Raw genomic sequence first — 17,084 nt, 5'->3', positions numbered from 1 at the left:
CAGTCTTCATAATCAAATGCATATATTGATATTTTAACACTTCTATTTTTTGGATCTTTGTTCAATGCAATCTTTTCCGTTGTTATTGTAGGTTTAGAATTAGAGAAGCAACCATAAGTTTAGTTCATGAAGAGGAAAACTGTCAAATCTGGCTCTAATGATAGCTATACATTTTTAACTACTCAAAGAATAGCTCAAGGTATTATTTACAGAAGGACAATATAGCTCAGGAATGACAGAAAATTCTGAATTTTGCCTGTTTGAGGTAGCCCTTATTTTTATTGGGCCCGTGGTCCATGGGTTCATCGTTTGGAAATAGAGACGCATTAATGGAGCTTTTTCTATCCACAAATTCTTATGTGTTATCTATGTATTCTTCAACATTAATACACGTCTCTAATTGTGTTACATGATGGATGTGTTACATTAATGGATTAAAATTTGTATTTAGCTTAGTTATAATGTTTTTTACTGTTCTAGAACGTACCAAACTAGACAGTAGATGAAAGTGCACAGCTCCAATGCTCCTGGAATCTCAAGTAGGTTTTTTGACTTGGTGATATCTAGGTGACTTAAGACACTCTTCTACTTTTTATTCCATTCCGGCACCACTTCCTGCTAATGTTAATTGGCATTTTCTGTTAATTGTTTTCTTCTTCCAAACGGTTGTCTATGTTGATTCTTACTTCTTATGTCTCACACATACGAAAGAAGACTGTTTTGACCAGTGATGTTTAGTAGAGTCATACCAGCATCCTGTTGACTTCTAATTCTCCCCAGGGAGGTAGAAAAGTCTGCCAAAGTATTTTTTGATTTTACTTAACCATCAATGGCTGCAAAAGCCTTTGATCTACCCACCTGCAGTTCTGATGGCTATCAGCTGAGGGTCTGTATGCGACTGTAAGAGTGCTGCCCTATTCGCACAGACCAGCAGCCATTACATCTTTTGAGTTAGCTGTCCTTCCACTAAGAGGCTGTATTGACCTACCTTTCCTAAGTCTTCTACAGAAAATAGAAAACGGAGAAGCAACATGAACAGGCTTCTTGTTAATGGTACATTGGAGCTCTAGGGAAATAATGACTTAAAACTGGGGAAAATGTATGACTTGGAACCTAAGGTATTAGCTGCTGTGCATGTCAAAATCAGATGGCCAGGTCTGAAAAACTTATGGCTAACTGATTTTAAGACTTGCGGGAATGTTGTGGTCACTTCAGGGATGGCCAGTAACCTCATTACACAGAAAAAGGATGTGCATTTTTCTGATCTTACAATTCCATGTCAAAACTTTTCCCACTTTGATTAGTAAGTCAGGCTTTTTTCTTAAGCATTTTTTCATGTGAATCAGAATGATAGGGACTGTAGCCAAAACTGTTTGTCCCTCTAGCAGTTAGTCAACATCAAGATGACTAGATTTGGCTAGCATTAGGCTTGCTAGGTACAAAAGACTTAGATGTAGAACCTGGCTGTACTTGACGACATTGCGTTGTGCAGAACAGAGAAGTGATCCAGGGATCCATCTGGTGCAAGTACCAAAATAATCTGTGTTCGGACTGCCGTTGACGCAGATCCTTTCCCCTCACTCAGCTGAAGATTCTCTTTAGCAATGAGGTATGTGGAAAGGTGCATTTCACCTCTTGTTGGAAAAAATGAAGGAGCATCTGGCCTGAATTTTGGCTGACTGGTAAGTATTGAGTCATTGGCACAGTTCAGTGATGAATACAGAAAATTAAGTGGTTTCCTGACAGTGGTAATGCCTGAAGTCCACACTGTCTGTAGAAAAAGTGCATGTTTATGAAGCTGTCTGTCAGCATTTGGACTGTGAGAATGACTGTTTTCAACACTAGACAGATGGCTCTGATCCCTTGCAGAGATCACACACCCTGATCTCAGACGTTCTTATATGAGCTTCACATCTTTGAGTAGAAGCATCTGCAGTCACAGACTGCTTTGGCTGAGGTAATACGGGTTTCCTCTTGCAGTTCTGATGCAATTCTTCCTACCAGCTTGAGGTAAAGATTTACTTTGAGATGGACTTCTCTGTATCTGAGATGTCTGCTTGACAGAGTTCTTGTATAGAGCATACATAAAGTCTGTCAAATAATATCAAATAAGAAGACACCTTCCTACTCACAGTAGTTCAGAAAGCTTTCTGTAGTCTGGAACCATTCTTGTGCTATCAGATGAGTATATTATAGAGCTGCTGTAAACTAAACACTTTGAGTTGGCGTAAAGAAGAATTTTTTTTTTTTTCATTTGAGCCTTCAGTGGTTTGGTCCAGCTAAGGTAGTTTAACTGAGAAGAATGTAATACCTTTCCATGTCACAGCAAGATGATGTTGAAAGGAGTTTTGGGAACTCTTAGGCTGAGCGAAAGACAATTGGAAAGTTTTTTAAGAAATGTAAGACAAGAATGGCCTCAGAGTTTAGAAATCAGGGCCATACAAGGGTTGCCATGCAAAGGGACCTTGACAGGCTTGAGGGCTGTATGTCATGTACTCTGTTGAATATTATGAAGTTCAACAGGCCAAGTGGAAGGTCTTGCACCTGAGGCAGTGCAATCCCCCCCTGCAATCAAACTATATCACATACACTCTGGGGGATGAAGGGATTGAGAGCAGCCCTTCCAAGGACTAGGTGATACTGGTGAGTGAAAAATCAGACAGGAGCCAGCAATGTACAGGCCAGCGCTTGTATCCTGGGCTGCATCAAAAGAAGTGTGACCAGTAGGTCGAGGGAGGTGATTCTCCCCCTCTACTTTACTCTCATGAGATCTCCCCTAGAGTGCTGCATCCAGATCTGGATTCCCAGAAACTACAAGAAACACATGAACCTGTTAGAATGGGCTCAAAGAAGGGCCACAAAAAATGATCAGAGGGCTGGATCATGTCTGCTATGAAGAAAAGCTGAGAGAGATGGGCTTGTTCAACTTGGAGAACAGAAGACTCCAGGGAGATGTTATTGCAGCCTTTCAATACTTGAAGGGGATTTATAAGAAAGATGGGAGAGAGACTTTTGACCAGGGCACAGCACAAGTGACAGCATAAGGGGCAATGGTTTTAAACTTAAAGTGGGTAGATTTAGATTGGACATAAGGAACAAGTTTTTTACTATGAGGGTGGTAAAATACTGGAACAGGTTTTCCTGAGAAGTTGTGGGTGCCCTTTCCTGACAGTGTTCAAGGCCAGGTTGGACGGGGCTTTGAGCAACCTGGTCTGGTGGAAAGTGTCCTTGCCTGTGGCAGGAGGTTGGACTAGGTGATAATTAAAGGTCCTTTCCAACCTAAACTATTCTATGATTTTATTTTTTGCACAAGTACAGTGCCCCATTAAGGGTTATGTTGTCCACATAGAGGGCTGAATGATAGTTTGCTGTCAGTCTTCAGCCTATTTTGGTTGGGTGGTTCCACATGTGTCGAAGTGTGTATGCAGAACTATGAATTATTTTTCGTAATTTTCTTTCCTTATTACTGGAATACTTTAATGTCTGTCAGTACTTCAGTAATCAAAATAACATTGTGCTTCCTGAGGGACCACGTGTATAAAGGAATGTTTGAAAGGGCTTTGGATATCTGGGTTATGCATATTGTATACAAATAGCCAGGGAAATTTTGGAAGAGTTCTAACTCTTGGAATGGAGACTGTAGAGTTTTGAGGCAAAAAGTAAACACCTGTTTTACTTTCTCATAGCACTGATTATGAGAAGAAGTCTTTACATAATATTTTCATAGAATAATCGGAACAATATAATACAACTTGATTATGAGAAAATGTTCACCTCTATAAAGCTGACAGAAGCAGCTCCATCACTTTCTGTGCTCATTTTCTAGGAGGCTAGAGAGGAATTAGAAAAGGAGAAAGAAGTGATGTTAAAGACTTTCAAGCAGTTCTTCACAGTGCTGAAGTCTCTGGATACGTTACATCAGCTACATAGGTTAAAGCTGGCCCACAAATACATTATGTTGCATTCAGGCCTCATTGACTAGCTGTGGGAGATCTTTGCACCATGCTGCTCTAATTCTATTTGTACGCAATGCAGACTAGTCCATAAATTTTGTGTCAGAGGATCATTAGACAAATTAATTCCCTGTGTGTACCATGAATGATAGAATTTCACCCAGAGATTTCTGCATCAAACTCTGTTGTAAACCCTGATGTAAAACATTTCTTTTGATAGACTTCTGAGTTTCCTTGGCTTCCACATCATGGTTGTACATCAGCTTTCTGCTGATAGCATGAAGATTGATTCCATACGTGGTGACTGTGAATAGTGGAGAATTCTTACTTCCAACACACACTAACTATGGATTTCTCCCCATCTCCACCCTTCCATCCCTACACCTTCCTTACTTCGCAGGTATCTCTACTATTCAAGGGGAACAAAGAACTATCCAGCAAAAGAAGAAAACTGTTCCTAATGAAGTCAACCTGCCTGTACTTCACCTGGGGCTACCTGATTACCAAAGGGACAAGCTTGGCGCATTAAATAACATCCAGATGGAATACCAATGTGAGACAGCTTCAAGAGACCTTGAGTGATATTTCAGGATAGTACTCTTTTGCTTTGTTTACAATATAAGCACTTTACAGGGAACATTGGGAAAGTTTATACTTTAGGAGAAAAACTCAGTTCCCAACAGTACATATCTTCTATTTTTATAAATAATTTAAAGGAATCGTTTCATAGTCAGGTTTTCTGGAACGATAGTTGAATGCCTGTAACCTTATTTATATCCATGTATGTCTTCTGTGGGAAGAGAAAGAGCTTTGTAATATGGCCAGACAGAAAATATACGTAGATTCACTGTACCAGAATTAGAAACAGATTAAAAAAACATCAGTATGATTTTAATATTTAGAAGGAGTTTCCTCTCCTTCCATTTGGATAGTAGTAAGTTCTAATGCTGGTGTGCCATGTTAATAGTCATTATTTGCATCCGGCATAGCTTCTAAAATTTTTGTTATTTTAAAATCAGCTGGTTTTACTGCTATTACGAAATGTCTGTATTATAGGTCTATCTTTAGGCACAGATTGTGTAGATCTGTGTATATAAAATGTGTCCTGTACATTTGTATACGTTTTATATACACATTCATTTACTATTTAACAGACAAAGTAAATAAAATACATGCTTTCCTGCTAGTCAAAGCTGTAGTACTTAAAAACACTTCCAGAATTTCATAATTTATTCACTCTGTATTAAATGTTGATAAAGATGTCTTACTGCAGTAGCAGAGAAGCTATTTTCTTTGCCTATGATTTAATAAGGAATACTTATAAAGTAGAAAGGCTTTTCTCTACAATTGATACTTTGGCAGTCATAACTGTTGAAAATAACCAGAATGCAGTTGGTGATACAGCTTTCCTATGTCGAAAATTACAAACATTATGTTCATCACATGATTACTCATAAGTAATTTGATACAGATGTATGTTGTGTACTTTGGCACACCTCTGGCAAAGGTTTGTTTTGTTTTATTTTGGTTTTCCAGTGTTTTGTTTGTAACTATAAGTAGCTATAAGTAACTGCATTCATTTCCTAACAATTCAAGTGTATTATTTCAAGTGTGACTTCAACATCCTGAATTGTGAAGCAGTGAAAAAGTGCCCAGTGGGTAGTGTATAAAAATAAAAATCAAAAATCTATCCTCCTTTCACATATGCGTAATTTAGAAAGTCATCAGGTGCTATCTCTGTGTCTATACAATGGTACAGTACTGACAGCAAAGGTCTGTTAAGGGTCAAGACGTATGATTTTTAAGGTACCGTCTGCAGGTAGCTACAGTTTCCACCATGAATCGCCACAGATAATGCATTTCCTGTAATGTTACCACTAAAAATCAATTCCTATTATAGTTCAGAGAGTTTTGCTTTTTTAGAATGGAGAAAGGGAATGCAGTATGTTTAGATCTGTTGGATTATAAGGTAATTCCATGCTGTGTATGGCTGCCAATGGAACTGATTACACTGATATTTTATTCAAGAAGACTATTTAAATTCAACCTTGACATGTTTGTTCTACTCAAATTGCATATGAATTCTCATAATCATTTTCCATTAAAGTAGTGAAAAACCAACCTACACATAAAGTAACCTATTTTAATATCTTTTTGCAGAAATGTCTTATAATTCTAAATAGTCAGAGTGTATTGAATGCCTTAGAAATAATTTGGACCTTATTTCAAGTGTATTTTGAAGTATCATTGTTTATATTTTGTCTGTATTTGTTTGATATTCATTCATACTTGATAGCATTATTTTTGTTGAGAAATAGAGTATAATTAATTAATCCTATTGTGTTTCTCTTAATGTATTTTTATTGCTGTTAACTTTGAAGCAAATTTTGTGCTTGTTTTTTACTGTGAAAAGTGGAATACTAGCTAGTGACTGGCAGAGGAGGGCATACTTTTCTCCAGTAACTACAAGCAGAGGGGTGGGTGGGTGGCATGTACAGCTTTAACCACCAAGGCAAATCAAAGCAGAAAATCAGAGACTTTTCTGTTTCTTTCCTAGTGTTCACTAGGATGTTTGTAGGTTTTTTTCCTCTCCCTGGTTGCAACTGAACTGACATGCTGACTGTTGTAGGAAAGAGATGGTGTATTTTTGATGTAGGGCAAGTAACTACCTCAGAAAATTCATTATCTAAGCTGTTAAGTGATTTATAGCATTAGTGCATAGATGTTCTCCACTGAGATCTGCATCCATAGTGTTTCCCATAGTATGAAAAGTAACAAGAGCCAGTTCTGCCACGTATAATTTCTGTATGGCTAAATTCTGTACAGACAATATAGAAAAACAATATTTAGGGAGACACAGAAACAAAAAATAAGTTGCCCAATATCATTCAGCGAATCATCAGCAAACTGGAGAATGAGACCTACATCTCCTGAATTCCAGTCCAGTGCATAAATGGTATCTTTTAAGGTGTGTATCTTTTTTCTTGTATGCTTGTATTCTTTAGTGTAACCTGTGCAAAAACCAGAGAAACGATAGCTGTACTTATCATATAGCTAATTAAAAAAGACTCTGCAAAGTGTGGTCCTAACAATGTTGAAACACCATACCGAACTACGGCTAACTTTTGATTATTTGCAATTACAAGTACTTTCTCAGGAGAACGCACCATGTGTGTGTTCTGTTGCCTGATTTACATGTGTTTTGCTCGATCTACCATCTGAATAATTTCCCAGTCTCCTGTCTTATTCCTGAATAATTAAATGTTGACATTGGATCAAATTATTAGTTTTATTCCATAAGGGAATTCCTGTTTACAGCCACAGAATAACATATTTAAAGAATATTTCTTTCAGTCATTATAGCTATAGTAGGCTTATTGGCTGATTATTGATATTTCATATCAAGAAATTTGACAATTAGTTCATGAACTTATATAATTACATTAATTAAAGAAGAAAGGCCAACAACATTCGTCGCTAAAAACAAAAAAAGCGTCAAGCATTGACTTCCCAAACTGAATAATGTACACAATTTTAGCATGTATGAATTGTGCTTTTAGGGAGAACTGGAAATTCTGATTGACCGCATTTCAGATGCAAAAAGAGGAAACCACTTGAGAATGTTTGGTTTTGGCTGTATGAATTCACTGTGCGTTTGAATTAAAAAACTTCTCAACTGAAAGTTTCATTGTCCAATTTGTCTTGTTAGACAACAACAATATGAAAGAAAGGTCTTCTAATTTATTATGTTTCTTGACCTGCAGGAAGCTGAATCATGTCAAAGCTCTCTGTTCAACTCTTCTCAACAGATGTGAGAATTGTACTGAGAAAACTAGCAATTTTAAAATATTTGACATTTAAGTCCTCAAATTTCCTTCCAAACTAAAACCATATCTATTTGGATTTTGCTTCCATATTCAAACTAATTGTTCGTTGTCATGTTTTGACTCTATGTTTATAATTTCTACCAGTCAGGACCTGTTCCCTGAGTTAGGCTGTAACTAGACTTAAGGGGAAGCACACATTTTCATATACATATATGTGTGTGTATATATATACACTCACATAAATATATGTCCATATATCCATATATACACACAAATATATAGCCATGATTTTTGAAAAGTAATCTAGTTGAAATCTTAGCAGTCCAATTCAAGAATTGTTGCTAGTCTAGATCTGTTGCAGAAAAAAAGTGTTCCTGCTTCTTCACTCTTGTGTCATTTTTATACATTTGCTGATACATTTTACACCTTTGCCATTACTTCATTGGTCTGCAGCTCCATAATATATCTGGATTTATAATGTATAGTGCATTTTACATGTACTGGATACTGCCTCTTTGTTCTCTTAGGTACTTCTAAATCCAGCTTTGTCTGCATTTTGTTATGGATCATGGTTGAGTTGTTTATAGTCACCAGTGCTAAGTCTGTGTCTCATCTCTTATCATCCCTTACTTGTACCCCTATATACCACGTTCTGTGTCTCCACTTCTTAAGGCCTCTACTACAGGACCAGGCTGATACCCCTTCATACTACATCACTATGTTAGTCATAAGTACTCATACAGAGAGTAACTGTTTTTTACTATCTAGATAAAACTATGGTTGTACAAAGATTAACAAAAGCAAAACAAATTAGAGGTACACAACGGGTCAGTTAGAGTAATTGCAAACACAGCTAAACCAAGTAAAACAAAGATATATTCATACACAGCACAGCTGACAAGCCTCAGGCCTAAAGCCTTGCAAATTCAGTACAAAGCTGATGGCCTGTTGTTGGCAATGGTACTGCTCTGTTGCAGAGCTACATGATTACAGCTTTCAGAACATTTAAAAGGGCACTGATTCTTGCTCCTATACCCTGTGTGTCTGCTCTTAATGCACTCAGAAGGTACAAGTCATCAACACAGTGACAATATTCCCATGTGTCTGAAAAGAAGGAAGACCTTGTTATCGAAGTGTGGTCACTGTGGTCTGGCTGATGTGTGATCAACAATATTCATTTGAAGAGAGAGAATGTTTCAGAGCTTGCCAAAATGGTCAATTGCAGTTGCCGAGTGTATGACCACATGGCAGAAAAAGTGGTCAGATAGCTGTCTTTCAGAGCAGCAAACAGTGCCACAGGGTAAAAAGGAAAAGATGAAAACGGGAGATCCACCACACAAGACAGAAAATTAGTCTCTTTGCCAAAGATGTGGTCTGAATACAGGACTCTCTGCCTATGCATCTGGTGCACCCTACTGCAGTGCTGCTGGATGGGAAGAGAACACTGACTTTGTGAACTGAGCAGAAGATGTCCATAAACTGAGGTGTTCCAGCAGTCTGTAAGTATCTTGGATCCTTGATAGAGGACTTCATGAGGACTAATTTGACTATTATTGATTGTAGCTACTGAAAAGATCATGTTGATTATGAGGATATGCTATTGGAGAGTGGTAGGTCAGATAATTTGGTCTGTGAGCCTACTTATTATTTTCTCATCTTTTCTACTTAATCCTTAGGCAACATAGGGATGGAGTTGTCCCACAGACTACCTTCCTGAGTTTCTTCCCAAGTGTAATGTATATACGTTCTACAATGGCATACATAAATTAATTAAAACAATACAGTCACTGAAACAATGTTAACTTCACTTAGAAGAGTTTTTAAAAGTATGTTTTAATTAACAGTATCTGAAATTGAAGGTTTACATTTCTTTAGCTTGATCACAATGATTAATTCTTTACCTTTTCTCAGACAGGTCATGATACAATGGAATTACACAAGTTGATAAATGTTGGCAGAACATGTCAGTTTGATGTGGTGTGTCTGATGCTCTGGCCCACAGCCAGTGACTCAGCATATGCCTGAAGGGTTTAGTGTTTAATATCTGTTGTGATTCATTTGTAGTCCAAATGCAGCTAATGAAAATAAACTGGAGACAGCAGCGTGCCAAGCAGAAGCAGGACTGACCAATTTTTCACCTCTTAGCAGTGTTAGTATGAATGATCCTCCTCTGAAGACTTGTAGGAGCCAGCAGCAGCACAGTAAACCCCAGAGACTTTTGTAAAGCTCTACAATGTAATCTGTTAGTTTTAAATTATGTTGTGCTGAATAGATCATTTCTGCAATTAGGTTTATATTGCAGAGAGTAGGCAAATAAATGAAGGAGGTGTAGCACTCTGTAACTGCAGACAGCTATTTTTAAAGATGTCTTCAGTGAGTTTAAATTAATGTTGGCCTATTTGTCATCTTCCCTTCTTTAAGACAGACATTTCCCATGCTCCTTTACATACGGTTTGAATGACCTCTCTGAATAAGGAAGCCTGGCAGTCAGTTAGAACTTTGCCTTGAGTGACCTGTCCACTGTCTTTCAGAAAGATTAAACGACGATGCACTAATGGTGAATTTTTTAAATTGAAAAATAATTATAGAATGGATTGAAATAGATGATCCTGACATGGAGTAATGGACAGTGAAAAATGCTGTGTTCCTGAACAGGTTAATCAACAATGAACTTATTTCTCATAGACCTGTTCTCAGGAACAAGTGACTGCTGGCACATGCTAGTGGAAATGGGTAAGTACAATTTTTTTACCAATAGCAAACTCACTTTGTGTTCAGATTGAACTAGGTGAAACCAAGTCTAATTGACAGAGCAGAATTGTGGGAAAACTATTAAAAAGGTCTGGAAATGCAAAGCACAACAGTCATAAGTAAGCCTTGTTCTGCTGAAATCACTATACATTGTGGAGCATTTTGAGTATCTGATCAGGCTTCTCTCTACAGTTTCATTTGTTGAGACATGAGACTTCCCATATACAATAAATCTTCCTGTAAGTATTTCCAAGAATGAGACTCCTTTAGTCTCTTTCATAAATTTTCTAAACCCTGTGGCTTTTGCATTGGTGCATTTGGCACTGAGGTCACACACAGATCAGGATACATGGCTCTAGAATCTAGGGATCAAAGAATTCCTACAAGGGAGGAATTCTTGTAGCTTTTTCTTACCAGTGTAACACAGGAAAACATGTAATATGGCTACAATATAGAGTTAGAGCAGTGAGCAAACACCCAGCGCACTGAGACTATCCTGGTGGGTACTCAGGGGAGACGTATTTTGTTGACGCTGTCACTATAAAGGCATTTTGGAAGTTGAGTGTACCCTTTTGCAGGATGCTTGAAAAGTATGTATAACTTCAAATCAGAAGGAGTTTTCTTAGAGTTATTAGTAGTGGAAAAAAATAATCTTTGTATAAACCTAAACTATGCCCAACCATTTTGGTATCCAAGCTTTAATTTTAAATTGAATCTTAACATTTCATCACCTTCTGTTTCAATTACTTCATGTATTCCTGGCTTGTTTTTGTCAGCCTATGAAGAGAAGATAGCACACTTATGTGTAGAGGAGAGATGAATTTCCTCAGGCTATTTTCCAAGATTAGTTTTTTTTTATTTTGTGTGTTTCTCTGTAGCTGTACTGTTCTTTTGTGCACCTCAGAAAGATCTAGAGGATATTCTTAGTTCTTCAGCCAAACATCCTTGGCAACAAGCTGCATCTTTTGTTTAATGAAGAAGGGTTACCTGTCTTTTTTTAATGTGTACTTGTTTCCTCTCTGTGGTCTCATTTCTGTTTATGAAGACTGAACATTGTGAACGTTCAGAGTTTACTGCTTCTGAGGCACAAGCCAAATGCATCACATTCAAATAAACTTCAAAAAAATATTGAAAGGTATACGAAAACATTTCATCATCATCTGTACAAGGAAACACAGTGAGGTTTGGACTGAATTTCTGTAATCATCACTGTAGCACATACTGTTTAATTTCCCTAAAGCAAATGACATATTTCCTCTTCACTAAAATGTGTTAATTGCCTGACAGTAATTATTCTACATGTCTGCTTCATTACCAAGTAAAATATTAAGGCTTAAATATCCTTAATGCTAAGGACTAACATCCTGTAACTTTGACTCATTTGTATGTTTGTAAAAAGCCTTCAGATTTGGTGGATATTTTAATATTATTATTTCTTATTTGAGGAAGTTCTTGCAATTTTTTTTCATTCAGTTTTAGACAGGGTGAAGGTTATTACTGTGTGTCAATAGGGTGAAGTAGATGGAGGAGGAGGGAAGAAGACTAGGAATCACAGTAAACGTTTTGGAATTTCAGTGTTGTATTTGGGAGTCTTGTGTAGATGAGACAAGAGAACTCATTTTTTTGTAAGATATGGGAGAATTTAACAGTAGTTTGCATTCCTATACAACTTTCTGTTTAAGCCTCTGAAGCCATAAACACTAATGAACTAAATCTCAGCACCCAAACAAGGTAAAGATTAAGATCCTCATCTAACAGAGGCAAAAGCTATACAAGGAGACAAAGGAGCTAGCAGTAGCCTAGCTCATTTACCCATGGACAAGAACTCTGTGGAAGTGAAATATATCATGGATGAAAACAGCAAGTTCTTGAGAATTTCCTGTGGACCTATTTCACTCCAAGCTGTAAGATCAAGGTGCCTTGATTCTTTGGCTTGTATTTCAGCAATTTCATCTTCTTCTCTCAAAATGGTGATGTTGCATCTAAGAATATTTATTTGCTTGTTTGAAAAAAGTTTTGCTATGTGTTCCTGAAGAGGAGAAAAAATGTAGTTTCTATGAGCTTGACTCACTTTCCAGTCCCGTTACTCACACCACAGTTCATCAGAAAAGGTAGTGATATAAAGCTGTGTTTTGCCATCATTCCCAGCTGTAGTTGATGCAGCTGTTTACATGGATACCCTAGTATTGCCACTAGCAAACTGAAAATAAAAGGACAAAAACAAGAGTGGTGGATGGGGGTGTGCAGATGCAGCTTTGCAGAAAAGGACCTGAGAGTCCTGATGACACCAAACTGAACATAAGCCAGCAATGTGCCCTTGCCACAAGGAAAGTGAATGGCATTCTGGGCTGCATTAGGAGGAGTTTTGACAGATGGTCAAGGGAGGGGATCCTTCCCCTCTGCTCTGCACTGTTGAGGCCACACCTGGGGTACTGTGTTCAATTGTGGGCTCTCCACTACAAGAGAGACATGGACATACTAGATAAAGTCCAACAAAGGGCCATAAATATGACAAAAGGACAGGAGCATCTCTCCTGTGACAAAAGGCTGAGACAGCTGGGACTGTTCAGCCTAGAGAAGAGAAGGCTGAGAGGGGAATCTCATCAATGTCTATAAATACTTGAAGGGAGGGTGCAAAGAAGATAGCGCCAGCCTCTTTTCAGTGGTGCCCAGTGGCAGGATAAGAGGTAACAGACACAAACTGAAATACAGAATTTTCTCTCTGAACATCAGGAATCACTTTTTTTATTGTGAGGGTGATGGAGCACTGGCACAGTGCTCCAAGGCAGTTGTGGATCCTCCATCTTTGGAGCTATTCAGAAGCAATCTGGACATGGTCAACCAGCTCTAGGTGATCCTGCTTGAGCAAGGCAGTTGGATAAGACAAACTCTAGAGGTCCCTTCCAACGTAAACCATTTTGTAATTCTGTGAATTTCCTTTATGAGCTTATAACTGTTCTGCAAAACTCAGAAGATTAGAACTGATCTGGAAAACTCAGTTTTTAATAACTGCTGTGGATGTCAGCATTTCCAGTTATAATCACTAAGTGTTCTATATACAATAGTTATGAAGAAATACGAGCCAACTCTGAAGGCTGATATTATGACAACTTTTTGCTTGTGAAAATGTTAACTGCTCCTCTGTGATAGTCTTCCTAGATGGTACTGACTAAACATGGAATGACTTTCTTAGTTATTCGGTGGTAGAGGGGAAATGATACAATGCACTGTTGAAACAAATAAAATTTACATGAATCATGAAATGTGCTATTTAAAGAGGACTGCCTTGCAGTAGTCATTAAATCTGTCCTTTTTTTTTTTTCCTTAGCTTATTATATCCTAAAAAACTTTCTGCAAAGGCTATTGGGATTGTGAGAAAAAAAATATACCAAAAATAAGATCAAGAATTCTGGAACAATTTGGTCTTTTATTGCTGATAATGTATTCTTATGAAACTGAAAGTAGCCCACAAATAAAACGGCATGGAACTGGCAGCATTTCAGAGGGCTGAGAGAGAAAGATTGCCCATAACCTGCTAAAGCAGTGCTTTTCTCATACTCAACTTTCTTTATTAGATATGGGAAGTATTGCAAAGTAAGCTGTATCTCTATATAGAAGTCAATATTTTCAATGTATTAATAACAGCTGTCATATTTACACTGCTTTCTTTTGTATTGCTTTCATGACTGCATTGTTTTTCTTTTTTGCGTGTATTTCTTCGACTCTCAGAAGTGGTATTTTGGGCATTGAAAACATTCAGCTCTAGTGATCCTGTAGAAATGTGCTCTCTGCAGCGACTGCTGGAATGCACACAAAGTGCAGGCCTCCTGTCTTCCAGTTGAGCTGCTTGGAAGATGTCACCCATTGCTGCAGAGCACTCCCTGACTCTTTTTCTTGATAATTTGATCAGTCTTCATGTATGCTTGCGATCACAAGTTAGAAAATTAATGTCAGGTATTCTTTCGTTCTTGTTATTCAGTAAAACCATACATTTTACGAGATGCATGAAACAGGCAAGTAAAATCTGATCCCTGTTGTTTCAATCTCTTATACTGGAAATTCACAAGTACTGTGGGATACTGCCTTCCTCACACACACACCTTTGCTTCCTCATTTAGCTGTACTTTGTCTACTCAAGTTCATTATACTATCATTAATTTCAGATCTGTGTAGTAAAAATCTTCCTGTGTAATTCTTCTTTCTAGATGTTTCAGATGTTGTTTATTTGTTCACGTCTTACAGTGTATATGTTGCTGATTCAAAAGATGCATATTTTGTTCTCTGTTAGTTGGAAAGCTGCAGATGTTCTAAAGTGCCATCAGATGCACTCAAAAACTGGCCGGCAGTCATACTAAAATGTCAGAGGTTTCATTCAGAGAATATAGGGACATGACATAACTTAAACTTTCTTAGTACTCAGTGAGGCATGAAATTTGATTTATGCCTTCTAGAAATGTAAGTTAGGTATACAAACACTAACCCTCTGATTGTTTTGGATTTTATTCTTGCTTACGCTGACAGCAGTGTCTTTTTAAGTGTCATTTTTCTACAAATTTCTGTTGCCTTTTTAGTCTGTCCCTCAGGTGCAAATGTAATAATGTCTTTTAAACACATTTAAGAGTTTTGTTTTTCCCTTTTGATTCTGGACAGTGTCATTTGCTTCCTGACTTTAATACCTTTTATTTAATATGCATTAGCCTGAAACATTCCATGAGAAATGTTTTGAACATGAATTTTAATATATTTCAGAGACTTAATAGGTATTAATAGAGCAATAATACCTACAGAAGCAGGCACAAACTGGATTTGTAGCTTTACAGCTTGTAAATTACAGCCAATGTACTGAGGGCAAACACCATTAAGAGAACATAATTTGAACATTAAAGAGATTGTGTTTGCAATCAGGACATCTGCCAAAACTGTATCTGAAGATCCTCTAGCACAGTTCTTTTGCAGCATGCATATATACAACGCCTGATGTCTTCATCTGTCTAATTAAGTATTTTGAAGTACAGCCAGAAGGATAATTACTACAGGAATACCAGATACAAATACAACTTAAGCTGAGGTAATGTTTGTAAAATGTGGTCTGCCAACAGCCTTGAATATAGAACTCTACGTACTTGAGCTGTTGCAGGAATTCCTGTCCCATGTGGGCCTCACAGAGGACCAAGAGAGTAGGCAGTTGCTTTGCTAATCTGTTTTCAATCTCTACCTGAAACTACATTGGCTTGAGTCGATCACCTAGATCAGAAGATTTGAATTCAGTGTTGCTTCAAGAAGAAAGATCTTCCTAGCTGGAGCTTGCGTGTGGCTGAAAACCAGAAGGGAGAATCATTTTCATTCTATAATTTCCTACGGTTTCTGATAGTTTGTCTATTTTGAGATTTCTGTTAAGTGAACAAATATAAACTGCCCATGTCTTTCTCCAAGCACTGTATGAAATGTTGTCATCTTCTCAACCCTGTTAACATTCCCAAACACTAAAGAAAATCCCAAACACAGGACATAATTGCATGTTGATAAAGAATTTTGAAGAATAATTCTGGTAAGAAGGTGTGAAGCTTGAAATGCAAGGCTATCTGTCTGCATTGGATAGTATGCCTAAAATGTAATAGAGAACAGGCAAATGCAGTGGACATTTAATCTTTTGCACAAGCAGAATTTTATGTAACTTCAGTCCTTGATTTGTCTGATGCAGCCACCAAGAAGACGCTGCTTTGCATCAGTTCTGATGATAGATTTTGATATATGTCAGTAGGGAACAATTTCTTTGAACTCAAGAGAGAATACTTCATGGAAGCTGGACATACCAGATCATTAGCAGATCGTGGATGGTAGATGACAGACACTACTTATAAAATCTATTCTCGAAACAGTGACTGAGAATAGAAAGCCCGCTTAAAAAGCTATGGGCTATTCACCTAGCAGGATGATCGGCACAAGCTCAACAGCTGTCTCATGTCTAGCTCTGCAAGTCACAAATGACTTTAGGTTTTGGTTTTCTTGGCATACAGCTAAAATTCTGGAGTTTACTCTCTCTTCAAACACTAATAATTTACTCTTTAGATGTTTGAATCCTGCCTGTGATAATGTAACATCTTTTCTTCCTTTCTGCAGTGGCTCTTAGGCACCTCCAACTATTTTATGTTTTGTTTCTATTGCTCTCTAACAGTATCTGCTGTAGTGAGCTTGTAAATCATTTTCACCAAATGTGGGCTGGCTGCTCAGATCTCTTACAAGGGCTCCACAGCAGAGTGAAATCCAAGTGCTCTGTAAAGCCTTCACAAGCCAGATCCTTCCCACCTAGACAACTGAAGAGCTGGAGTCTTTCCAAGTTGTGTTATATTGATAGACTTCACCATTGCCAAAGAACTTTCCCCTTTTTTGACAATGATACTTTTAAAACCAGTTTTAAACATTTACACTACGCTAAAGAACCAGCTAGGGCCTCTTGGCCCAAAGTGTGCATAACTCCACGTTTTACTTTATCGACAATATGGGAGCAATTAGATGACCAGTTGCCAATTATACTACCACATGCCCCACAGTA

General features: G+C 37.6%; 1 protein-coding gene across 7 annotated transcripts in view; it reads left to right on the top strand.

The window, feature by feature from the left end:
- NEK10 (NIMA related kinase 10) overlaps positions 1-7,635 on the top strand; it is a 96,947-nt gene extending 89,312 nt beyond the window's left edge. For all 7 annotated transcript variants that reach the window (XM_030512387.1, XM_030512371.1, XM_030512363.1 and 4 more), the window contains one exon: positions 4,354-7,635. In XM_030512387.1, the coding sequence (XP_030368247.1) occupies positions 4,354-4,414 (61 nt within the window). In that variant the 3' untranslated portion in view covers positions 4,415-7,635. The remainder of the gene's footprint in view (positions 1-4,353) is intronic.
- The last annotated feature ends 9,449 nt before the right edge of the window (positions 7,636-17,084 follow it).

This window comes from Strigops habroptila, chromosome 1 (genome assembly GCF_004027225.2).
Source record: "Strigops habroptila isolate Jane chromosome 1, bStrHab1.2.pri, whole genome shotgun sequence".
Lineage (NCBI taxonomy): Eukaryota > Metazoa > Chordata > Aves > Psittaciformes > Psittacidae > Strigops > Strigops habroptila.
This window is presented reverse-complemented; position numbering and strand designations above follow the sequence as displayed.